Consider the following 27,193-nt stretch of genomic DNA (forward strand, 5'->3'; position numbering starts at 1 on the left):
AGGCGGGCCGAGGCACACGCAGGGCGGACAGGCAGGGCTGGAGCGGCGAGCCCCTCCGTCCCCAACTCTTTACCCTCTTCCCCGTTTCGCCTAGCGTATCTCCTGAACCCGGAACCTGGGGCGCGCGGAACCACCTTGGTGTAGCGCGAGCGCCGCAGACCCGGAGGACGATGGAGGGGACGCGCGGGCCGGGGGCCGACTCTCCTGAAGAGGAGGAGACGGGGTCGGCCATGGCGGCTATGGTGATGGCTGCTGGTGGCGCGGGCCCAGCTGTCCTGCAGGTGGCCGGGCTCTACCGAGGCCTGTGCACGGTGCGGAGCCGCGCCCTGAGCCTTGGGTTCGTTTCACCCTCACAGCTGCGCGCTTTCCCTATGCGCCTCGGCTCAGGCCGGCCTTCTGGGGGCGCGGAGGGCAGTGAGGTCGGGGCCGAGCTCGAGGCCAACCCCTTCTACGACCGCTACCGAGACAAGATTCAGCAGCTGCGCAGGTGCGCCCCGGCAGGCTAGCGAGGGGGGGGATGGGGGGTGCTGGTACTTGGCCGTGGCCGGAGATTCCGCGCGTGGTGGGCACTAGTGCAGTCCCCACTGTGAAGATAGTGTATCGAGGGTTGGAGAGACTAGAGCACTGGCCTAAGATCTCACAGCTATTTAGTTTCTGAAAAGCCCTGGCTCTTTCCACAGTTGTCTTTATTTTTAGTTGTCAGAACGCTAAGGGGGACTTTTTGACAACCCTGTGAGTCAGATGAGAGAGATCTATTTTCATTGTAGAAATGGGAAAATGAAGCCTTCCAGAGAAGGGACTTTTTTTGCTCAAGGTCACATATTGAGTCAGCAGAGGCCTGGCCCAAAGTTTGGATTCCCAGGCTCCCCATTTAGGGCCCTAAACTGCATGGGAAGGAGGTTATGGGAGGGAGAAGTGCCACAAAGACCAGTGTTGTCACAGTTGTTTCATCTGTCAAACTCTCTCATGTTAAGGAAACTGAAGACCAGAGAGAGGAAGAAACTTACCAAAGGCTACCCAGCTGGTTGGAATTTGACTGAATCCAGGGTTCCCAACACTTTTATAGGGAAGGACCTAGAGATTAGAAGGGATTTGGGAAGCTAAGGAGCACAGAAGAGCCTGAAGAATTTGAAAGAAAGAGCCAGCTGAAAGAGACCAAAGGTGGAAAGACTTAGGAGAGACTTTGGCAGAGTAGTTTCCAACTCAGTCCATCTTGTTATGGCAGCCAAGCCAGGAAGCCTGCCTGGATCCCAGCTGCCTGCATTTCACCACCTGCCTGCATAGGAAATAGGCAAACAATAGAAAAAGAAATTTTATGTAGTTTGTTTAAACCAGGGAAAAGTAGCTAGATTGCTTTCCACTGGTTCCACAGAAGCAGTTGCATTTGTAGAAACAAAAGCCTGGTGGTATAATATGTAGATTAATCTGTGCTTAGCCAGAGTATATGTCAGTCTTCCTTAGCCTCTGCCCTCAAGCATGAGGAGATTCAGGATGCAGAAAAGCAATGATCAGGAAGTTGCTTTTAATTTCAAAGGGGGTCTGTTTCGATCTCACTGCTATTATCTTGATCTTTCTCGATTTTTGAAACAACAATGGAATAAATGAATGGAGTGATTTTGCCCTCTACATTTAGATATTTTCAAGTATTTGTCATTTCAGAAACTTTTCCCTGACCTACATTCCTTTCCAATTTTTTCTTTTATCCCTTAATGCACAAGCATCTGAAGAGTTGTCCACTCACATTCAGATGATACAAGCCTAACATCTCCCATTCATTCTTTTTTTTTAAGTTTTTTTTTTTGTTGTCGATGGACCTTTGTTTTATTCATTTATATGTGATGCTAAGAATTGAACCCAGTGCCTCACTCATGCTAGGCAAGCACTCTGACACTGAGCTACAACCCCAGCCCACAGCTCCCACTCATTCTGAACTCATGAACAAATAATGGTTTTGCTCTCCTTCCCTACCAGATCATTCCATCAACATTTACACAGACTGTTATTTCCTGAAGAGTAAGCTTTCCAAGGTGCCACACTGACTTCACACCCTAATATCTGTTGTTCTCTTTAGCCTTATTTATTACCTAAAATTCCTTTGAGTACTATGGTCTAGCACTCATGCATACAATTGGAAGAGAGAAATGAGAAATTCCAGATAAGGGGGAGACTAACATAATCAAAAGTATAGAGCATGAAACCACCTCAGTCATTCGGGGATATTTGAACAAATTTTCATGACAATACCTGTAGCATTCTTATATACTTATTTACATGTCTGTCTCTCCCACTGGATAGTAAGCTCCTTGAGGTAGGGACTCTGTCTTATTTATTTCTCTATCCCTAAGGCCCAGGATGCCTCTCCTCTCTATGGGCTTACCATGACCCAGGTGTCTGTGGCCATTAGTAGGACTGACACAGTCCTTCCAGAGGTAAGGAAGAAGATCTGCCTATCTACATGTCAGTGAAGGGAGTGATATTTGATCTCACCTCCAGAAATGAATTTTATGGGAGAGGGGCTCCGTATAATGCCTTGACTGGGAAGGTCTACCGGGGGATAGCCAAGATGTCCCTGGTTCCTATAGATTTTACCCATAACACTACAGTCCTTACAATCAAGGAGCTAGAGAGTCCCTGGATAATATCTTTGTCAAATATCCCACCATCAGACCCACAGCCTGAAGAATTCTTAACAAGGATGGCAGCCCAAAACTAGACTTCAAGCCTGAAGATCAGCCCCATTTTAACATAAAAGACAATTTCTCATATTCTATATGCAGGTTCTTTGGAAAACAGGTCAGGGAAACCCTCAGATGCTAAATCTTCTGCAAAATAGGATAGTTGAGTTCTTTGAGTTACCCAGATCTGAATAAAACTGATGTTTAACCTGAGGAGATATCAAAGAACTAAATATGTTCAATAAAAGCTTGGACACTTACATAGATGTGCTATAGAATTCCTTCCTGCGGAGATGACCCAGTAAAATGACCTCAAAATACACTTTCCATCCTGAGGATTCTTTGTCACTAGAGTGTCAATATCTTAGAGACCAATCCCTGTATTTGCCTGGGAAGTAGCCTGCAGGAGAAAAAAAAAATGTTTTGCTAGCCCCTTAAGGATTAATAATAGTCACGTGGCTGGATTTGTTTTTCTACTTTCTTGACTTTCAGGCCTGTGCCCAGTCCAGACAAATACTTCAGCTTCTCTGAATTCCTGTGTCCTTTCTCTGTTGAGATGGAACACAATGCTTTATTATTTCAAAATCCAGAGCAACCCAGGTGGTTTATGTTGTTTTATCTTTGATCAGGTCTGACCCAGCTGCTTTTGAGTCTCGCTTAGAGAAGCGCGGTGAGTTTCGAAAGCAGCCAGTGGGGCATTCACGACAAGGTGATTTTATCAAGTGTATGGAGAAGGTAAGACCTGCCCCTTTTTATGCTATTGGCTTACCAGTACCCCTCCCTATACCCTACAACCCTTACCCTTGAAGTGGGCTCCTTGATGGGTTAACTAGATAATCTGAACATAGCCTCTCTCTACTCAGTCTTCAACCATATATGTTTAACCTGCTGTTTCAGGGCAACATAGTGTGGTCATGGTGGAGATACAGAGGGATGAAAAAGATAGCTCCCTGCTCCCAGCACGAGCAGGCTAATGGTGAAGGCAAGGTGTAAACAACACTGGACTGAAGGAATCAGGGAAAATTTCTCAGGGAAGGTAGGACTTGATCCAGGATAGGAAGAGTTTGGGTGTGTTAGTCAGCTTTTCATCTCTGATAAAACACCTGAGAAAATCAACATAAAGTAAAAAATGTTTAATTTGATTCGTGGTTTCAGAAGTTTCAGTCCATGGTCTGCTGGCTCCAATGCTTTGGGCCTGAGGTGAGGCAAAATATCATGATGGAAGGGTATAGGAGAGGAAATGGCAGAAAGAAAGGAGCTGGAAACAAGATATAGTCCCCAAGAGCATGCCCCCAAAGTCTCATCTTCTATAGTTTCCACCACTTTGCAATAATGCCATAAGATTATGAATCTATCAATGAATTAATCCATTGATAAGATCAGAGTCCTCATGATCCAATCACTTCCCCAAAGCCCCAACTCTGGACATTACTGCAGTGGGGACCAAGGCTTCAATACGTGAGCCTTTGGAAGACATTTCAGATCCAAACCATAAGGCTAGAGGATTTGAATTAAGCCAAGAGGAGAAAGGGGAACTTTGAAATAGAACGGGGATCATTAAACATTTTCTGTAAAAGACCCAATAGTAAATATTTTAGGCTTGGTAGGCCATATGGTCTCTGTTGCAACTACTCAGTTCTGCTATTATACTACAAAAGCAGACAGTAAGTAAATGAATGAGTGTGTGGTTATGTTCTAGTCGAATTTTATTTATAGGACTGGGGGTGTAACTCAGTAGTAGAGAGCACTTGCCTAGCATGCATAAGACCTATATTCAATTCCCAGTGCCCCCCACCCCACCAAAAAACAAAAATTATTTACTAAAACAGTTGGCAAGCTGGATTTAGATTGCTGATGTCCAACTATTGCCCATTCATACTCCACTCCCACCCCTTGTTAAGGAACTAGGTTAAATAGAGGAAGACTTTTGAAAGTAAAGGATTTTAGGAAATAGTGAAGTATTTTGCCTAAGGTCAGTCCAGCAAGAGCTGTGTATCCAAAGGATGCCCCTAGCCTTGAGCAGAGAGAAATGTAAAGACTAAAGAAATAGGTTAGTCATTAACCTCCAAGTGAGGATTGGGTTTTGGAAGTGGAGATAGACAACTTACTTGGTAAGAGGATGGGCTCTGGAGCCAGATTTCAGGAACTGAATCTTAGCTCTTCTACCTACTATCTGGGTGACTCTCCAAGCAACTTATACAAGTTCTCCATGTCTCAGTTTGCTTCTCTGTGATAAAGGAATAATAACAGTACCTACCTTACAGAGTTGTGAGATATTATGCAAAACTTTTTAGCATAGTCCCTAGCACACAGTAAGTACTTAATATGTAATCACATAAGAAGTATTTAGTATACATATTAGCCATTATTATCCTTAAACAAGGAATCAAAGCTGGCTGGAAAGTATGAGGAAAGCTGTATATAGGAAAATTAATCTAATGCAGTATTTTTCAACCTCTTTGACCATGACCTATAGTAAGAAATATATTTCCTGTAATAAATGTTTATAGTAGCAAGATTACCAGTCAGAAGCTCTTGGAAATATTACTGTATTGCAAACTTTCAATGTTATATAGGAAACCTCTTTGCACCTTTTTTTGTAAGCACACTTAAAAATTAACTATATAATGATAAGATACAGAATAAGTACTTAATTTTAATTATTGCAACTATTAGGTAAATATTCACTTACTATATATCTTCCTTATCTAGATAGACAAAGGAAGGCTGATGGTAACCATATAATCAATTAGTATGACAAAAAAATTCTTCCCCAGACTCAAAGTATCCATCTCAGGGAAAATGGGTGTTTTGTTTGTTTTGTTTTCATGGTATACCTGGGAATGAGTAGTAAGAACTACTCCTTTTTAGTATGCTTACATATGAAGAAGCAGCTACTTTAGGATGCCACTAATATATGACCAAAAGACAAGACTATATTTTTGTATAATGGATTTTTCTGCATCAGGTTTTTTTTAAAAAAAATATTTCTAGTTATAGATGGACACAATACCTTTATTTTATTTATTTACCTACTTATTTATTTTTATGTGGTACCAAGGATTGATCCCAGGGCCTCACATGTGCTAGGCAAATGCTCTACCACTGAGCCATAATCCTAGCTCCTATACCAGATTTCTCTCTCTTTTGTGGGTCCAGGTTCTATATATATAATTTTTGAAAGGTTTGGATTCATTAAATCATAGAGTGACAAAAGCTAGGTCTTATGCAGAAAAAGTATTTTTTTTTTTTTTTTTTAAAGAGAGAGAGAGAGAGAGAGAGAGAGAGAGAGAGAGAATTTTAATATTTATTTTTTAGTTATCAGCGGACACAACATCTTTGTTTGTATGTGGTGCTGAGGATCGAACCCGGGCCGCACGCATGCCAGGCGAGCGCGCTACCGCTTGAGCCACATCCCCAGCCCCCAGAAAAAGTATTTTTTAGCTTCAAAATCCTATGTATAGGCTGTACTCCTTACCTTTGAAAGTCATAGTCTTAAACTTAGAGACTGAATAGAAGATTCAGAACTATCAGCCATCCACCAGCATTCCTATATCAACAACAACTCGAACTAGGATTTCTAGTGTATAGCTTCTGTCAAAGCTAGTAAGCCAGGAGATAAAATAATCACTTTCAGTTGTTTTTTGCCTTTTTGAGAGGGAGTCTAATTTAATGGAAAGACCGTTGAGACTGAGTACTCAACTTGCCTATCATGTATGAGGCCCCCAGGTTCAATTCCTACTACTAAAAAAAAGAAGGGAGAACTTGGGATATAGCTCAGTTGGTAGAGTGCCTGCTTCACATGCACAAGGCCCTGGGTTCAATCCCCAGCACCATGAAAAAGAAAAAGACTGAGTACTCAGAAAGACTCTAGTCTACTAAGGACACCTGCCATCGGAAATGAGAAGCAGTCTTAAAAAAATATCTTTATATTTTCATCTTTTCTGCAGCTCAATGTGAAATAGTTGAAAGAGCCAATCACAGAAAACCCAAGCAGACCAAATTCTGCAAAGGAATCCCTCATATTCATAGTGGCAAGTATAGAATGAACTCTCAGTACTAGCTGATAATGGTTACTGACAAATCTTTTCTCATCTCTGCATCTCAAAGTCTTAGTCAGGGACAAGTTGTTTCATGAACAGGAACTCTTAGAGTAATGTGTACAGTTGTTATAAAGAGTGGAAAGAAGTGAGTTCTTAAGTGCAAAATTATTTAATGAGCTTGTGCACTTCAGCTAAATGGATTTCCTTTTTCCTATGAATAAAGCATAGATTGATATCCTGTCTCATCATGTATTTCAGACAGATACCTTGGGGAAACAGTCTATAAGCAGAGGATTCACTAAGGACAAGGTAGGTTTCTAATTAAATATAAAGATCCAAATCTAAAGTCATAGGAGACATTTTATATCAAGAGGCTAAAAAATTGAACATATTTACTGTGGTTAAGTGATTTTGTATAAGATGATTTTTCACCTAGAGATGAGAAATATTTCTATGAATTTTTGTATCCTTGACCCTAGTTCAAGTATAGGTTCTGGAGAAAATTTGAAGGAAACATAGTAACATCCTTCCTTTCTTTAGGAAGTAGTTTTAATAATCAAATAAAAACATATTTAGTCTGTCACTTAATTTGCACATAAGGAACCATCTCTGGTAAAAGAGCAGTTACATTAAAAATAACAGCCACCTTTCTCCTTTTAACAGCTGCAAAGTTCTATAGAACTCATTGGTGAGAGTGAAGCATGAACATGGTGACCTAATAGATAGCCCCCAGGAAAAGAACTATGAAAAACTGTGTGGGCTGGGGACTCACTGTCTCTGAGCATATATAGATTTTCATATACTTTTTCTATACTTATTGAAGCTCTGTTTCGATGTGCCAATAGGTTGTTTCCTACAAGAATTCCTACAGAATCAAGCTGTGGGGAGGGGGGTTTATTATTATTGTTTTTATTGTAGGAGTTAATTGCTTTTTATTTTCTCTTTCAAGACTCTCAGTTCAATCTTAAACATTGAGATGGTGAAAGACAAAACTGCAGAAGAAATAAAACAGGTAATGAATGAAAATGAATTGGCATACTCCATGAAAATGTGTTCTGTGAACCAAATCTGAGAGTAGAAAGAGCATACATTTTCTGATACCTCTTTTTAGTCAAAATGAAAAAGTAGTTATATGAGGCAAAAGTGATGAATTACATGAACAGTGGCATAAACTTGTCTTTCTTGGTCTTGCTCTCATATAACTAACCAACTTGTATTTTCCCTTTTTCATTCCTGTTGCCTACATCTAATTTAAAACCAAAAATACCCTATACCTGGATTACTATATTATCTTTCCAGTAGGTTTCCTGTTCCCATTTCTCCCCCCTCTACATATCATATTCTCACCAGCTGAGTCCTGCTTGCCTTATAGGGAAGCATAGCATACTGGTTAAAACATAGATTGCCAGTTTTAAGTCCTAGCTTGACCACCTCCTAATTGTCTGACATGGACAAGTTAGTTACCTTTTTGAGTCTTAGTTTCTCTATTTTAAAGTAGAGATAACAGTACATACATTCAAAGAGTTGAGAATTAAATGAATTAATATTTATAAAGTACTTAGAACAATGCCTAGTACTGAGTAAGGGCTATAGTTCTTAAATGAATAAAAATATTATGTTGGGAACCTGCTTACAGATGTTAAGTAACTTCTCATTTCTTTTTGTTTCTTTCTTTTTTCTTTTCTTTTTTTTTTTTTTTTTTTTNCCAGGGATCAAACCCAGGGCCTTGCACATGCTAGGTAAGTACTTTACCACTGAGCCATCGTTCTGGGGCCATATATTTTATGGGAATATTGACAGAGCAGAGCAATTTTAGGAAAGGATGACCCATTCTTCAACATGTGCTCACTCAGAGGTCTCCTTGGTTCTGATGCCTTTCTTGACTTCTGTGCCCTGGTTAATGTTGTCATTTTGTGTATAGAATGTGTCTGTTATCTCCTCCTGCCTTATTTCATTTCATCTGATTGAAATGACCAAGTGAGACTACGTGGAAAAACGTAGTTGTTCTCAGCTTCAGAGAACAGGAAAGATTGGGGGGTCAGAGATAGAGAGGAAGGCTTTTCCAGTGAGAGCCAATAACATAAAAAGATGGAAAACAATAAAAATAATAGTAATGAAAAATATAAACACAGAGCATGTATGTGATATAGAGGGGATTAAAAAAACAAGAGACAGTATTGCGTATATATTATATCTATTTATATTATAACAGAAAAAATATTCTTAAGATATGCTAGAAACATATCAAAAATAACAATAGTGATTCTTTTCTGGTAGTAAGACTATGGGCATATTTTTCTTTTCCTTATTTTCTAATTTTGTAATTTCATTATATAAATTTGTATTCCCTACACTTTGGTATTTGCATCATGAGAGTCAGCTTCTGTCTTATCTATACCAAAGTCACCTAGAAAATTTGATCTCTTCCTTATATGAAAGACTTTCAGGAAGTAGGAAGCTGCCTATAACATGGCAAAATTAGCTAATAAAGGCTAGCATTACTTTTAGTGTTTACTTTGTGCCAAGCACAAACCTGTATTAGTTCAGCTAGTCTTCACAACAATCCTGTGAGGTTGATATTATTGCTATTTTATTGATGTTATTTAGGGAGTTTCAGTGATTTACCCAAGGTAGCACAGCTAGTAAATGATTGGAACTGGAATCTACATCCATGTCCTCCTGACTCCAGATCCTGTACTCTGAATGACTGATGTTCTGGCTATCAGTAACAGGCCCACAGTTGTCTGGAGAGATGAGGATTTGGGGAGGAAAGAAAGAAGATACCAAAAAAAAAAAAAAAAAAAGGATCTCAAAAGAGGATCACAAGGCACATCTTGAAAGGAGTGATTTACAAAGGTCATAGAATCTATTTCTCTGGCAGAATTTGTTAGTAAGAATTAGAATTTAATCATTTAGAGGAGTGTGTGGCATTAAATCATCTTTGTAATTATATATTAGTTATAAAAGCACTATAGTGGGTTTTTCCTCTTTGCTATCAAGTAGAATATTATTCTGAGCAAATGAAAATTATCACCATTTCTTGGCATAGGTTGAAAAGATTACCCACATATCACAAATTTACCCCTTTTTTTCTATACAGATTTGGCAGCAGTATTTTGCAGCAAAAGATACAGTCTATGCAGTTATTCCTGTAAGTAGTTTGGACGGGAAATGAAAGTGTTACAGTATGAAGGTCAGTGCTCTAACCTTAGCCGGCAGTTGCCTTAACTTTTCTTGTGTTTATGGCCTCTTGAGAACTTGGATTTTACAGCTCTGAGGGTTTTTATTATGCCTTAAGCGCCAGAGATTGGAAGCTCCATATGGTATATTTATGGCTTTTGTTTTCCCTCTTTCTGGTTTAGAAATGTCTCTGAGTTAAGTCTCTGACAAGGGAGCATGGTATAAGTTCATGTTGCTGAGTAATTTCCAGATGTCTTTTATTTCTTTTTGATGTTTTCAACCCGGCTGTTGGAATTTAAGACATAGCCTCTAGTATAGCTTTCTTCACTTCTTATCTATAAATAACATACCCAAGCTGACTTGGAGCTTCCTCCTAGTCTTTCTGTGGCGTTTTCCCTTAGCAAATAGCATTTTCTTGGTTTTTTCCCTCTTGAAATTTCTGTCTTGGAGATTGTCACTGGCTTGACCATTAAGGCCTGTGACTGGAAAGGGATGCTGTTGGCTTCTCTAGTTTAATGCCCTTCTGCTGACAGGAAAACATTTTAAATACTGGGTTATCAGCTACTTCTTCAATGTTCTTTTTCTTCTCTGAAGAGGAAGTGGCTTAGATTAAGCTTAATTATATCACGCATAAAATATATACTTGCTTACACGAATAAGTGTAAGAATAAGGAAGAAAACAGATAGAAGGATAAAGCCAGACCTTTTGGTTGTTATGTATGAGGGTATCACTATCAGTTTTTGCTTTGTTCTATTTTTCAGCCTCATATACATATACAGCTATACCCTTCATGAGTTCAACAGTCAAAACAATCTGTACTTTTCATTATATTTTAGATTTCTTATACCAAGTTAGTGTTTGAGCAAACCTTCTCAGCTGTCCCTTGGACTGACTTAGTGAGTTCCCTGGAGAGTTGAAGCATTATTTTCACTCTTAATTCTGATAATGAACAGCAAAGCACACATCTGACTTCTCTTGTCTTTCTGTTACAAGAGTGATTTATAAATTATGAAACTTAAAAGATTGTTTTAGTTGTTGATAGTTCTAGAATCCAATCTTGGTGAATTTAATTGTAACTGTGGTCTTTTGTGTTTCCCTGTTTGTGAACTAATTTACTCTTTTCTGACTTACAGAAAGAGAAGTTTGATTTGATCTGGAACCGGGCGCAGTCCTGTCCAACAGTAAGTTTTTGGTGACCACGTAAGGATTGCTTAGCAGTACTGCCAAGAAAGGTGTTTTCCAACCCATTCCATCATATTCCATACTCTCACTTGTTATGGTGTACTGTTTATTTAACAAAGATGCCCACATATTAATTGTACTGATAAGTGATATTTATAGCCTTACAAAATAATGTGGGTTTTACCCAATAAGCCATGGGTTTTTTAGCTCTCTGCCACATATCAGGCCTTTCTGATGTTGGTCTTCATCTATTAGGGTAAGTGCAAGGTACCTGAGACCTTGATCTTTGCAACCTCTCTCAAGTTCCTAATTTACTGGCAATTTTCTTTGTAGTTTTGGCCATGCTATTCTGGTAATATGTGCCTATTTTTGAGGTTGTTGCTAAAATAATGAGCTTTCAGAAGGTTCCAGGGAAAGAGAATGGGTAGCTGACTTTACAGCTGGGCTACTATTGGTAATAATTTCTAGGATTTTTCAATTTTTTTTCCAAACATTGCTGACAAAAAATAAAGAATTATTTAAAGCTGGAGATATAGCTCAGTTGGTAGAGTGCTTGCCTTAATCCCCAGCACCACACATACACACAAAAAAAATCTAAGTAAAAGGAGAGATATGTCATGTTCTTGGATTGGATGACTCAATATTGTTAAGATGTCAGTTCTCTCCAAATTGATCTCTAGGTTAAATACAATTCCAGTCAAAATCTCAATAGGCTTTGGTATAGTACTAAAAACAGTATAGAGCTGGGCATAGTGGCACATGCTTATAATCTCAGTGACTTGGGAGGCTGAGGCAAAATAATTGCAAGTTTGAGACTAGCCTGAACAACTTAGCGAGGCCCTAAGCAACTTAGAACCTGTCTCGAAATAAAAAATTAAAAAGGGCTGGGGATGTGGCTCTGGTAAAACACCACTGGGTTTAATCCTCAGTACCAAAAAAATTGTAGTATTAGCATAAATAGACATAGAAATCAGTGGAACAGGATAGAGTCCAGAAATAGACCAATCTATTTCAGGTTAGTTGTTTTTCAAGAAAAATGCCAGAATAATTAAATAGGAAAAGGATAATGGTTTCAACAAAGGTGCCAAAATGATTGGATAGCCATATGAAAAGAAAATGAACCTCTACTCTTATCTCATACTACATAAAAGTTGATTCAAAATAGGTTGTAGACATAAATAAAAACTAATGGAAGAAAAATAAAAGAGGAAGTCATAGGTTTAGTTGAGCAAAGATTTCTTAATTATGCCATGAAAAGCACAAACTACAAAAGAAAACAAATCATTAGATTAGGTTTCATCAAAAGTAAAATATTTGTACACTTGTACACTTATATTCTTAACAGCACTTATCAAAATAATAAAATGGTGGAAGCAACCCAAGTTATGTTAAAAACTCTTATTACAATAATAAAGAGGACAGACAATGCAATTAAAAAAATGGACAAGAGATTTGAATAGATGTTTTACCTAAGGAGTGAAGTGACAGATAAGCAGCTGAAAAGATGCTTATTAGTTCTCATTGAATTCTCATTAGTTATTATGAGAATGCAAATTAAAACCTTAATAAGATACCACTAGAATAATTGAAATTAAAAAGACTGATGATGCCAAGTGTTGGTGAAGATATGGAACAACTGGAACTCTCATATACTGCTATTGATTGTATAAAATGGTACAACCATGTTAGAAAATAATTTCTTTAAGTGTAAGCCCACACCTACCATATTAACTAGACATTCTATTCCTAGATATTTTTCCGAAAAAACTAAAAGCAGTCATATACTGACCTATTCATGAATGTTCAAATAGCTCAGTTCATAATAACTAAATAATAGAAATAATCCAAATGTGAGTCACAAGTGCATAGAAATTATGAGGGGGGAGAGAGAAAAAACATACATCTGCACCTATACACACAATAATCTTCAGCAATAAAAATGAATGAATACATAGAACAGCATGGATAGATCACAAAACAATAATGCTGAGTGAAAGAAGCCAACCTTCCCTGATAAAGGACATATTCCATGCTACCATTTATACAAATTCTAAAATATAGACTGATCTAAAGTCACAGAAAGCAAATCAGTGATTGCATGGGGACAGTAGGGGACGGGGAGGTATGAATTACAAAAGGATACAGAAAAACTTTTAGAGACCATAGATATGTTCATTAAGTTGATTATAGTAATGGTTTCACAGTATGCAAGTAATAGAACAAATCAAATTTTAATACAAATATTAAATGTATAATATGTACTTCAAATGTATATAATTTATTATACTTCAAATATGCCTAAATAAAACTCCATAAGCTTATTTCCCCCTAATAAAGAATATCAAATAGCCACCAAGGTTGTCTCAGATATTTAATAGTAATGAATCAGAGCCTAAGTAGTTGCCAGTAAGAAAACAACTCTGTGACTAGTATCTATTGGACTTTATTTTATTCTGGCACCATTCTCTACTGCTCATCTTCAATTCTAAGCATCCTGGGCATAAAACTAATAATTTCTTGGTATTTAATCTAAAGTCATGTGCCAGTATTATTAAATGATTTTATAGCAATTCGAACAAGTTATTTCAATACCATTAGTAAACTTAGAAATTGAAAAAGACCCAAATGTTCATTAAGAAAAAAATAGATGAATAAATCATGAAAAATGTTTGTAGTAGAATTGCATACAATAGTGAAAAATTAAAGGATTATATTTATCAACATATATTAGTCTCAGAAGCCTAATATGAATTCAAGAAAGGAAGTTATGGGTTGTGGCTCAGTGGTACAGCACTTGCCTAGCATGTGTGAGGCACTGGGTTCAATTCTCAGTATCACATATAAATAAATTAATAAAATAAAGGTCCATCAGTGTCTTATTAAAAAAAAAAGCAAGTTATAAGAGGATATATACAGTTTGATAAGATTTAAAGTTTTTGAATGCTCAAATAGTATATTTTGCTTATAGATTTACACATATGTATTAAAAATATAAAAACAGAAGGGAATGATAGATAGATACAGGACTGAATGTAAACTCTAGAATGGGATTGGAATGGCATGCAAAGGGATCCTCAAATTATATCTCTAATGCTTTATTTCTTAAGTGGGCTGAAAAGTGTTATATTGTCATATGAATTTCATAATTCTAAAATGTTTTAAAAAACAAGTATTGATAAAAATGGGGTAATAGATGCAAGTGGATGGACCTAGAGCAAATGGCTTCTTTTATTTAATTGTCTCCTTGTGTATTTTTTTCCCAGTTTCTGTGTGCACTACCAAGAAGGGAAGGTTATGAGTTCTTTGTAGGACAATGGACAGGTACTGAACTCCACTTCACTGCACTTATAAATATTCAGGTAGGTGGCTTGTGCCCTACCAAGCAAAAGGGTAGGAAGAAAGGCCTGCTCGTTGTTGGGACTAGAAGCCCTTTCTGAGGTTTGGGGCACAGAATATTTATTAACTCCCAGCATTATTTGTTATGGCACTGCTGAACTATCATACTTTGAATGTTGGGCTATTTTTCTAGGCTCCACTTAATGTCAAGAAATTAGAGAAAAGACCTTAGATTACTTTTTCTTACTATATCTGGCTCTCTTTTGTCTCTTCCCCAGACCTCAATAGCTCTCACTGCATGTGCCCCACTTAACAAATATGGCTAAGTTAGGATGTTATCTTTTTAATCCAAGCTATAAGCCCACTGAGGAAGGTTCTGTGTCTTTTGTATTTTGTATTAACCAAGTCAGCACCTTCTGAGGTGCTAGATTAATATTTTCCATTTAATGAATGTCATTTTGTTTGCTTCCTTTTTTTGTTTATTCCCGAACATTAGATTTAAAAAGTTAGATTCAAAGCATTTGAATCTTTTAAACAAAAGTCGATATTTTGCTGAGCAAGGTAGCTCACAGATGCTTCCTCGTGAAATTATGATGTTCTCATACTTTTTCCCTCCTCCCTTCCCTAACCAGATTATATTTTAAAACTGTACACTACAAATCTGGACTATATCTCTAGCTTTTGTTGCAGCTTACTCCATCTTCAGAGCCAGCCAAGGAGAGTAGATTTTAGCTATGAAATGAACTAGTCCATAAAAGTGAGAATTACACAGGCATATTGCTTTCTTTAGAACTTGATTTGGTAGCTGCTTGTGCCATTTTGGTTTTAAATGTATAGTCACAATGAAGGATTCACTGCCTTCTATAAACATTTTCTGGGAAAAAAGCCAAATCTTTTCCAATTGAAGACACAAATAACATCCTGCAAACTGTCAGTTTCACTGTGCCTTTGTAAGTCTGACCTTGCTCCCACATACCAGTCCTCCAACTCACTAGCCACCCAAGGGGCTTTTAAGAACCAGAATTTCCTCCAGACTCTCTATTGCTTTGAAATTGCAGTTTGTTGTGGTGGTACCTTATTGAGCTTGATAAGTATTCTTCTTGCAGACCCGGGGGGACACTGCAGCCAGCCAACTGATTTTATATCACTACCCTGAACTTAAGGAAGAAAAGGGCCTAGTACTGATGACAGCAGAAATGGATTCCACTTTTCTGGTAAGAATCAACATTTACCTCTTTGAATTTACTTAGTGGTTCTGAAGGTGTTACTCTTCTGTGAAAGTTCATGAGAGGTAAAATTCTAGAGACCTAAAGGTAATAGGTACAGATAATGTGGAACTATGGATTATACAACTCCCCACAGAAAACACTCTTAGTATTTCCCTAATTTGTTTCTTATTTACAAAGTTGAAAATAATTTGATCTTGCTCACACTTTTGCTATTTGAAGCTACAACACATCCTCAATCATCTTTTCACAACTCTGAAATCCATAGGCTCTGAAAATAATTTTCCTTTTTTTAAAATATTTATTTTTTAGTGATAGGTGGACACAATATCTTTATTTTATTTTTATGTGGTGCTGAGGATCGAACCTGGTGCTTCACGCATGGTAGGCGAGTGCTCTACCTCTAAGCCACAGCCCCAGCCCCTGAAAATCATTTCCTAATACTCATTTGGTCACAAACCTTACTTGACCTTCCCAGCAGCTTGGGACACTGAGGCAGGAGGGTTGTGAGTTCAAAGCCAGCCTCAGCAACTTAGTGAGGCCCTAAGCAACGTAGCGAGACCTTGTCTCTAAATAAAATATAAATAAGGGCTGGGGATGTGGCTTGGTGGTTAAGTACTCCTTGGTTCAATCCCTGATACCAAAATAAACAAACTATACTCGGCTTAAATTCATTTGGGAGGTAAATGTTCATTTAAACTGAGATGAGGCCATTTATAGTCCTATTAGTCCCACTTGACATAGAATATTACACATTTTATTAGGGAAATACTAAGTGTATTTTCTGTGGGGAGTTGTATAATCCATATTTCCATATTATCTGTACCTATTACCTTTATAAAGTAATTCTGAATCCAAGACACATCTGACCGTAAGAATTTCAGGTAAGAGATATGGTGGACAAATAAATGGCTTCCTAAGTGTAGAGAAGAGCTGAAAGTCTAGAATAGTTCTCTCTTTTATCTTCCTCTACACTTCTCACATATGTAACCTTCATTATATACATGATTTCCTTTTCCACTTGGAATCACCAGGATAGAGCACTGACTACGTTCATGCTCACAGCTAGTAATGTCCATTGTGTTCTCACTGCACAAGAAGTAGTTTTATGATTACTATACAACTTCTTTGTCTAGTTCTTGCTCATTTCAATCTCATTATCTGACAGAAATAGTTCAGGGTGTCCTCAATATAGTGACACTTTAGAGCCTCTTTACCCTGAGATTCTTCATTACAACATTCACTTATTTTCCCTGTCTCTCTTTCTCTTAGCAGATGCATAGTGAGGAGGACAGTGTTATTCAGCTAATATATCACAGTAGCATTAATTAATTCCCTGATTTTTATTCATAACACTGTCCAGTTCCATTTTTCCCATTCTTCCTTCCTCATAAATCTTCTGCACATCATACTCAACTGGAAGGCACCTAAAATCCTTTCTAGAAATGCAGATTTGCCATTAACTGAGATAGACAAGATTTCAGAAGTAATAGGTTTGGAAGAAAAATCAGGAGCTCACTTCTAGACATGTTGAATCTGAGATACCTATTAGATCTCCAAGTAGTAGGCAGTTAGATATATGAGTATGGTATTCAGGGGAGAGGTTCAGGCTACAGATACAAATATGGGATTGTCAACACACAAATTGTACTTAAAGCCACAAGACTGAATGAAATCACCAAAGAAATAAGTGAAGATAGAGAAGAAGTCTAACAACTTGAGTCCTGGAGAGATGAAGAAGTATCAGCAAAGAAGATTAAGAAGGAACAGTTGTGAGGCAGAAGGAAAATTAAGATGGTAGAATGCTATAAAAGCCAAGAGAAAAATGTTTCAAGCCATAGGGATTGCATAATTGGCCAAATCTCACTTGCTTATAGGACAAATGAGATGAGGACTGAGAATTTATTAGATTTAACAAATATGGAGATTTGGGGGAACATTTATGAGAGCAGTTTCAAAGGGATGGTATAATGATACAAGCATGATTGGAATAGATTTAAGAGAGGATGGGAAGAGAAATTAGAAAGAGAAAACATTAATAACTCTTAAGCGAAGGAAAGAGTGGAGCACTAGCTGGAGGAAGAGAAGTGGGAATGTATTTTGTTCTGAATATGGGATAAATAACATTTATATGCTAATGGAAAACATCCAATAGAGAGGGGAATATTGATAATACAAGGCAAAGAGGGAAAGAGTGATATTTTTGAGTGGACAAGTCTGAGAATGAGGGTTTGATTCTTGCCAGAAGCATATTAACAGAGAGAAGTCAGGGTATAAGGACACAGAGTTAAATGGATAGAGATAATAGGAGCTTATAGAAGTGCTTGCCCCATTGCTCAGAGAAAAGAAAGCCCATCACTGAGAGTAAGCATGGAAAAATAGATGTTAGACATTTGAGTCAAAAAGAGAAAGTATGAAATTGTCTAGGATTGATCAGCAAGTTACAGACTGTGGACTATATCCAACCCACAGGCTGTTTTCATAAGGCCCATGAGTTACTAATGTTTTCTACATCTTTAATTAGGTTAAAGAGAGAGAGAGAGAGAAATTTCATTATATGTGAAAAGCATATGAAATTCAAATTTTTAACATCCATAAATAGAAGTTTTATTGCAGTTTACATACTATCTTTGGCTGCTTTTGTTCTACAGCAGAATAGAATAGTTAAAGATTCTATGATGTACAGAGTCTAAAATATATACTATTCATGGAAGTGTTTGCCTGCCCATGGTATGACAGCATAATAAGAAGAGTGAATTTTTGTATAGGTAGGGCACAGAGAGAAAGTTGAATTTAACTAGGGGTATGGTTTGACCAAGTAGTATAATAAGTGATTGAGGGGTCAGGAAGTTAAAGATAGATGCAAAGGAATGATTATAATTATTGACCAAGGAATGAAAGCTGAGTAAAGGGGAAGTGAATAGATAAGGAAAGTTTGAAACAGTGAGAATTGTGGGGTTATAGATTGTTGGAGTTGGGAGTGAATTAGAAAGATAGGAAATAGTAGACAAAGTGCATATGTTTCACATTGAGATTTGGAGGGAATACAGTTACCTATAATGACAAAGTTTGATTTGACCATGGAAATGTGATAGAGTGTGCTATATTTTCTGGTCTTCAGTAAAAGCACAGCAGCATCTGATTATATTTAAAGAGGATTCTAGAGGTCAGAGGAGGCCTTTTCTGCATTGTTCCTTTTTTCCATTGTTCCATACCACCTCACTCTGGTGGTCTCAAACTGCTACACAGTTCTTATCACCATGAAATTTGTTTCTTGACCTTATAATATTTGACAACATACCAGGAAACATTCATTGCCTTGTATAAATGACTATGAGGCTCCAATATAGTACAGAACTAGATGCATTAGAATTTATTGTAAAGTTACATGATATAGAGAAGGGAAACCTAGAAATGTAATATGCATGTATGGTCCCATATATACTGGAACATGAAAAGTGCACCTTAGGTACAGCATTTCCAAGTATAGTAAAGCATTAATCTCAGATGAATAGAAATATGTAAAAACTAGAGGTTTCTTCTGAAGTGACCTTCATGCTAAAAAGTTAGTAATATATTTTAAAAACATAACCTTGTTTGACTCCACATCTGTATCATTAGATGATTTTATTGGAATGCAGTTGGTGCTATATAGGGTTCAGAAGTGGGGTCAGGGATGGGGCAATGTGCCTAGCCCAAAGTGAGAAAGCTTCCTAGAGGAGGGACAGGGAAAGTGAGGTGTTACCAACTGAGAAAATAACATAAGTAAATGTTAATATACATATATTATGTATGTATGTATGTATGTATGTATGTATATGTATCCCAAGCCATTTGGGATACATATACATACATACATACATACATAATATGTATATATATATATATAAAATACATATTTTTTAAGGAGGTTTGTAGGACTGTATTTAGAAGTTTGGCCTTATCCTAAAGGCATGAAAAGAGTTATTAAAGGGTTTAATATAGAGTAACCGATGAAGAGTTAGGTTTTAAGACCACTAACCTTAATTATTTGCTTCCTAAACATTCTGCAGTTCTAGTTGGTCAGTGTGATCATTTAGAAGACATTTGGAATAGTCTGGGCCAGAGATAGTGCAGATCTGAACTAGAGCAGTACTAGTAAAGGTGGAAGAGAGAAAAAGACTGCAGAAATGGAGAGGGAAAAATATGGGCAGGACTTGGTACTTTGATTGTAAATATATATTGTGTTAGTCAGCCTTTTGTTGCTGTGATCAGAATACCTAACAAGGATAATTTAGAGGAGGAAAATTTTATTTCAGCTGACAGTTTCAGAGGATTCAGTCATGTTTAGCCAACTCCATTCCTTTGAGCCTGAAGTAAAGCAGAAGATCATGGCAGTTGGGAAGCAGAAAGAGAGAACAAGGAGCCAGGAACAAGATATAGTCCCCAGAGGCACAACCTTCAATGATCTGCTTCTTCCAGCCACACCCCACCTGACTACATTTACCACCTAGTAGTCCATTGAAATTATTAATCCACCAAATGGATTAATCCACTAATGAGCTTACATCTCTCATAATCCAATCTTTTCATAAAAGCCCTATCTCTGAACCTTACTGCATTGGGAACCAGACTTTCAAAACATGAATTTTTTTAGAAGGACAATTCCAGATCCAAATCATAACAGATACAAAAAGAATTGAAAGAGAAAAAAAATCAAGTCTGTTAATAATACCTTCTTATCGAGCATCACAAGGAGTTAGTATATTTATCTTTGTGGGTGTTGGAAAGGGAAGAAACCAATGTTTTATGTTGAAAATCAAGAGAATAAAAGGCTGAGTGAATAAGGAGTACGGGATGCTTTCCATAACCCTCCAGGAGAGAAAGAGAGATGTCTACCTCTCTCCCTATAACCTACCTCCCTATACACCATTTAAACTTTTTTTTAAAGTGGTGGGAGGAACCCTTTATCCAAACAAAATCTTATGTAAAATCCCAGGAAATAACAGCTAAAACTGAGAGGAAGGGACCTGAGGCACCTCCACAGAATCCTTAAGATTCTACAGAATATTTTGGATAGCACTGTTCTAGAGTGAACACAGCTAAATTTGCCCCTGCCTTCACCATCCCACCTCAAATAGAAGATTGATATCAGAATTCCTACCACTCTGGGGCTCAGAAAATGGTAGTAACTGCCTCATGTGGCAGCGCATTTACTTTAGGGTTTGCATCTGATGCACATTTGAATTTAAGAAAGGTAAATTGATGAAGTAAAGTTAGTGGCCTCTATCATAATCTTAATTATCAGAAACGTAGTGGAGTGAAATGTAGGGAAATGTATTGAAATGATATGGAAGGATTATTGCTATTAAGACATAAGAGATTATAGCTCTGTCTTGGATCACTCACCCTTGGGTATTATTCAATTCTGCCACTGGCCAACTACATGACCTTGGCCTTGTCCCTGAACCCCATCTACTTTGGTTTCCTGGCCTATTAAATGAGAACTGGATGATCTCTGAGGCTCCTTCCAACTTTAAAATTCTATTAATTTTACATAGCTAGGTTTTGGGGAAAAGGATTTTGATTGAAGATCCAGTCTCAGAGATTAATGCCTAATGAGAAATTACCTAAAAGTCCCAGGGAGGGAATAGAGGTGAAGCACAGCCTACAGTATTTATAAACTCATCTTCATCATTCAGTAGCTAGACACATCACACTTTGAACAGTCAGTTTTTATGGGAATTTTCCAGTATCTTTCGGGGCTTGATTTTGGCCATATGAACATCGTGATGATAAATAAGTGCCTCTGGTGAACTAGAACTGCAGAATGTGTAGAAATAAAAGTCAGAATCATTTGAGGTAATTCTTTTGTGAGGTTTTGAGGGTGTGGCCCTTGCCCCACAGCCCCACAGTCCTGTGCTCACTGTGTCCCTGCTCTGCCTTTAGAGAAAATAACCTTTTCTTTTTCTGGGGTTTTGCTGGTAGATTGGTTATAAATGGCTACATAACAAATTACTTCAAAACTTAGTGGCTTAAAACAGCAAACCTTTATTGCCTCATAGTTCTTTAGGGCAGGAATTCAGGAGCAGCTTCGCAGGGTAATTCTGGCTCAAAGTCTCATGAGGTTGCTGTTAGGATGTTGGCTAGGACTGTAGTCATCAAAGGCAGATTGAACTTAAGGATTGATTCACTTCTGGCCCCACTCACATGGCTGTTGGCAGAAACCTTGTTCCTTACCACATTGGGTTCTCCATAGGGCTACTTGAATGTCCTTATGGTATAATAGCTGGCTTTCCCAAGGGTGAGTGAACCAAGACAGAGCTATAATCTCTTATGTCTTAATAGCAATAATCCTTTCATATCATTTCATCTTAGTCTGTTTGTTAGCAGCAAGTCACTGAGTGCACCCTCCCTTAATGAAATGCTCCACCAAAGGGAGAAGTATCTTACAATTTGTGGACACATTTTATTTGAAACTATCACAACTAGCTTTCGAATTATTTTTCACACTGAGGTGGTATCAGTAACAGATTTTATTCAAGTATAAGTCTGGTTAGTCAAGAACTTAGTACTTACAAAGTAGTTCTCAGACCTGGGTAATCCTTGCTCTTTTTTTCCCTTGTAGATATATTTAACAGTTATTTAGAAATTGAATGTAGAAGGAAATTGTGAACATATGCATTAGTTTATTCAGCAAACATTCACCAGATGTCACTGTGTGAAGAAATATAAAACAAGTCCTGGTCTATATCTTTGAAGAATTTGTATTAGGCAAGACAGAAAGAGCAGGGAAAAGGACAAATATAATACAGTGTGATAAATACTTTTATAGTAATAAACATAGGACGATTTGGTTTTATGGAGTAGGAACACCTAAGCAAGGCTTGGGAAATCAGAGTTAGAGCTTTCGGAAGCAGTGATTCCTAAGAGCTCCCAACTACCACAAAACTCAGACTCAGAGTTTTGTGGCCCTGTACAAGGAGAGACCTTATAATTCTTTTTACCTTTCAGAATGTTGCTGAGGCACAGTGCATCGCCAACCAAGTCCAGCTCTTCTATGGCACTGATCGGAAAGAGACCTATGGTTTAGTGGAGACCTTTAACCTCAGACCAAATGAATTCAAATATATGTCTGTCATCGCTGAATTGGAGCAAAGTGGACTTGGAGCAGAACTGAAATGTACCCAGAACCAGGATAAGACTTAAGAGTTGTAAAGTTTGACCCTTCATAGAGCAGCTCAGCCCTGGATAATCTAGAGCCCACCCACCCCCTTGAACTTAGGAGTTCAGCATCTAATGAGGAGTCTATCTTGAGTTGCTCTATGTGCTTATTGCAAAATGGGATTGTGGAGATGAGCCCTAATACTTGATATTCAGGAACAGAGGTACCCAAATGTTCTGATAATTACCTCAGCACACTTGAGGTTTCCTTTTTAAGTATTTCTGGTCATAAAAAGAGACAGCCAGGAAGCTGCAGAACGGTTGACTTGATTTTACATAGTATTACACTGCAGTTGCTCATTTCTCCCAGTTATGCATCTTTGTGAACTTGTGCCATGATGATAAACTTGAAGATCTGTAGTTAGATATGGGCTTTATATACTTTTTCCATGTGCCAGTCAGCTGGCCAAAAGCACAACCCAAATATCCTGTTAGGCTCTAATATATGTTGTTATATATTCCCATCTAGATGCGCCCACCCCCCCAGAGTTTGCTTTAGTGTAGCTGGTTTGGGGTATCAGCAGATTTCAGGTACAACTGGATAAACAGATATAGTGCCTGTACATTGTTAAACCACAATTTGTGGTACCCATGCCTCTAACTCTTCCTATTAGAAGCTATGCATTTGAAAGGGGTGAATCAGTGCAGTGTAAATAAAACACTTTTTTAAGGAGGAGATCATTCCAGATTTGCATGATTTTTTTTTAACAACTAAGTATTACATGAAAAAATGGTTAGACACACATGTTCCCAGATTGTGAGAAATTGTAGCAATAATAAAATCTGGCTCACAGTCTGTTATACAAAATAGTGAAATCTAAGCTGTGTGCCGTCTGTCCATGGTATCAGTGCTGTGGGTTGATTTTATCGAAAATCATCTTGGAGCTGGGCATATGGCTAAGTGTTAGAGCACTTGCCTGGCATGAGTGAGGCCCTGGGTTTGATCTCTCAACACCAAAAAACTTCATCTTGGGACTCCGCAATTTCTTGAAACTCCAGAAATAAGAAAGTTGTTCTTCAACACTGGAAACTCATGTGTTGTAGTATCATTGTTATGGCTCTAAGCTCAGTGATAGAAGAGAATGGTGGTTACACTCCATCCTTCTGAGCTCAAAGTACCTGGCACCTGCTGTATTATTGTTAATCACCTGTACCATGCCTTCCCTTTTCTTTATCTAATGTGCTCCAATTGTCTACTACCCCTGTGGAAGATCTGGGTGACACTGAATTATGGTGAGTAGACATTTAAGCTGTGTGCTTGCATGTGTGTGTATGTTTTTCATTATGGAAGACTTATTGGACCTGTCCAGAAGCTTTTTAGAAAGGATTGGATTTCCCATTATTTATTCGAGCTGAGTATTTTGTTGTGCTTCTAAGTCAGTGTGTAGAGAGTGTTTATTTTAACTTAAAGGAGTTGCTATCCTTTCTACATTTTCTCTAAATATTGAGCCATTTCCAGCAGACACCTGTAATCCCAGCTACTCAGGAGGTTGAGGCAGGAGGATGGTAATATTGAGCTAATCTTGAGCAATTTAGTAAGACCCTGACTCAATATAAAATATAAAAAGGGCTAGGGGTGTATCTCAGTGGTAGAGTACTTGCCCAGCTTGTGTAGGGCTCTGGGTTCAAGCCCAGTGCCACAACAGAAAACAAAAATGTTGAGCTATTTGCAAACTCTGGACCAACCCTTGGTCCTGACAATTCATCTTTTGAGAAACTTGTCTGGTATCAGCCCTGCCACTTTCCTTCAGTGCCCTCCAATATTCTGAATACTTTGTATGCCAAGAATCTTTGAAGTCAGGTGGGATTTCATTCATGGGTATGTGATTGTTTGCCTTTCCCTCTAGACAGACCCAGTTAGTACATATTCTTCCTTACCCCATTCCCCCCACCCCCCAGTACCAGGCACTATATCACTGAGCTACATCCCCAGCTCCCTTGATATACACACTTTTTTTTTTTTTTTTTTTTTTGGACAGCATCTCACTGAGTACCCAGGCTGGCCTCAAACTTGCAATTCTCCTTCCTCAGCTTCCCAAATCACTTGGATTATAGGCGTGCAACACCATACCCAGTACTATAGTGCATTTTTCATAACACCTCCACTAGAGGTGAGAAGATGATGAAAAAAAGAAGAAATGGCCATTTGTTTTATGGTTCCTCTCATCTTTGCCCTCAATCCCAACTTGCCAAAGAAGGATGTATCCATGGATAAATTATATTGAGTGTGAATAAACTACCATCTGGCTGTTCTTTATATTTATTTACCTAGAGAGATCTAACAAAGAACTAAAAGAAAATTGTAACATTTAATCAATAAATTTGTCCCCAGTGTCAGTATGGTGTTATAGAAAATTGGCAGACTTTAAGAGAATCTGGGTTCAAATGTCTGTTTGCTTTTCTCTTTACTTTATAATGTTGAATGAATTAAACTCTGTAATTCTTATTTTTTCATCTGCAAAAATAGGGATTATTATACCTACCTCATAGGATTATTCTAAGAATTGTTACCTTATATAGACTGTAATAGAACTTGATAAATGGCAACCCCTTCCTCCTTTCTTTCCCCTGCTCCTCATTAAAAACTAACATAACTTAGTATTTCAGATGTACAGATCATTCCTCATTCCAATTAAAGGACTAACCCTATGTCATGGTTCTCAAATGGATTCCTCAGAGTATTTTAAAATACAGATACCCAGGCCCCTGACCTACTTAATCAGAATGTTGGGTGCTGGTAATCTGTATTTTAACAATATATTCCAGATACTTCTGATGTAAGTAATTACTGAGCCACATTTGACAACCATTATTTATTTTTCACAAAAATGTCCATTAGCTGGGTCTTGTCTTTCCTATAGACATTGACCATAGGATTTAAGTTTTTCTGCTCTTTGTCTTCCATTGTGGTCCCCTTTGCATGTTCTAGTTATATTATACTTATTTATTCTTGTGTCTTTTCCACACTAGACTGTAAGCTCCTTGAGGGTCAGGATTTATCTCTGTTTCCAGCACCAAGAACATGACCTGGACCACAGAAGATAATCAGTTGTCTTTTGACTAAATAAATGACATAGATTTTAGCCAAAATGTTATTTTGTTGGGGTGTGTGTGTGTCTGTCTGTCTGTCTGTCTGTCTATTTAGAGACTGTGGATTTAAGAGAAAATCAATCTCTCTCTCTTTTATTTCTTTATTTTTGTGGTGCTAGGGTAGAAACCTAGGGCCTTGTTCATAGTAGGCAAGCTCTCTACCACTGAACCACATCCCCCAGTCCAAGATAATCTCTTTAACACTCAAAGATTGAGAATTTGTTGAGTAGAAATATTTGTAAATCAAGATACCAAGTTATACACCACCAAGTTTGTATCTTACCTAGTCCCCCAGCATTACCTTGGTGGGCTGTCTACTCAATACAGTTTAACAGTTATTCACAGAGCAACTCTTCCACAGCTATTGTGCTAAGTGCCAAACACAGGAGGATGAGGAAGGTGTGATCCCTGTTCTCAAGCTCTTTTTCAGCCATCTGTTTCTCTCTTGCCTCTGATTCTATGCCACACATCTAGCACCTGGTCATAGTTTGCCTATCTCAAATTATGTTATTGGTAGGATTGTTTGCCTATTTCTCAGACTTATTGGTACTTGCTTGTTCTCCAGTTTAGAAGTTGGATCCATACGTTGATTTTTTTGCATTCTCCACAATGTTGACTTTTGGTTCAGTCTGGAAGAAGATGTATTAATGCCCACTCCTCCAGTCATTTTTTTAAATAAATTTATTTATTTATTTTAATTAGGTATATATGACAGCAGAATGCATTTTGTTTCATTGTACATAATTGCAGCACACTTTTCATTTCTCTGTACACAATATGTGCCATCATACATGTACCTAGGGTAATAATGTTCATCACATTCCACCATCTTTCCTGCCCCCATGTCCCCACCCCTCCCCTCCTCCCCTTTGCCCAATCAAAGTTCCTCCATTTTTCCCCATGCCCCCCCAATTATGGATCAGCATCCACTATCAGAATATTTGGCCTTTGGTTTTTTGGGATTGGCTTACTTTGCTTAGCATGATATTCTCCAGCTCCATCCATTTACCTGCAAATGCCATAATTATATTCTCTTTTAATGCTGAGTAATATTCCATTGTGTATATATACAGTTTCTTTATCCATTTATCTATTGAAGGGCATCTCAGTTGCTTCCATAGTTTAGCTATTGTGAATTGAGCTTATCTAAACATTGATGTGGCTGTGTTACTATAGTATGCTGATTTTTAAGTCCTTTAGGTATAGACCTGAGGAGTGGGATAGCTGGGTCAAATGGTGGTTCCATTCCAAGTTTTC

At 37.8% G+C, this 27,193-nt stretch overlaps 1 protein-coding gene across 1 annotated transcript; it reads left to right on the forward strand.

Annotated features, from left to right (window-relative positions):
* Atpaf1 (ATP synthase mitochondrial F1 complex assembly factor 1) lies at positions 1–25,936 on the forward strand. Its single transcript, XM_015485039.2, has 9 exons — positions 1–487; positions 3,305–3,410; positions 6,977–7,027; positions 7,668–7,730; positions 9,819–9,869; positions 11,033–11,080; positions 14,345–14,440; positions 15,524–15,631; positions 22,637–25,936. Exons 1-9 carry the CDS (start codon positions 171–173, stop codon positions 22,829–22,831), a joined length of 1,035 nt encoding a protein of 344 aa, XP_015340525.1. The 5' UTR covers positions 1–170; the 3' UTR covers positions 22,832–25,936.
* The last annotated feature ends 1,257 nt before the right edge of the window (positions 25,937–27,193 follow it).

Source organism: Marmota marmota, unplaced genomic scaffold, assembly GCF_001458135.2.
Source record: "Marmota marmota marmota unplaced genomic scaffold, marMar, whole genome shotgun sequence".
Taxonomy (NCBI): Eukaryota; Metazoa; Chordata; class Mammalia; order Rodentia; family Sciuridae; genus Marmota; species Marmota marmota.

What these genes read in the sequence shown, in the direction of transcription:
- Atpaf1 (XM_015485039.2), top strand. Translation starts at nt 171, where the DNA reads ATGGAGGGGACGCGCGGGCCGGGGGCCGACTCTCCTGAAGAGGAGGAG. An exon ending in GAGGATTCACTAAGGACAAG is followed by an intron (nt 7,028 to 7,667) that starts GTAGGTTTCTAA and finishes TTCTCTTTCAAG; the next exon opens with ACTCTCAGTTCAATCTTAAA. An exon ending in CTGCAGAAGAAATAAAACAG is followed by an intron (nt 7,731 to 9,818) that starts GTAATGAATGAA and finishes TTTTCTATACAG; the next exon opens with ATTTGGCAGCAGTATTTTGC.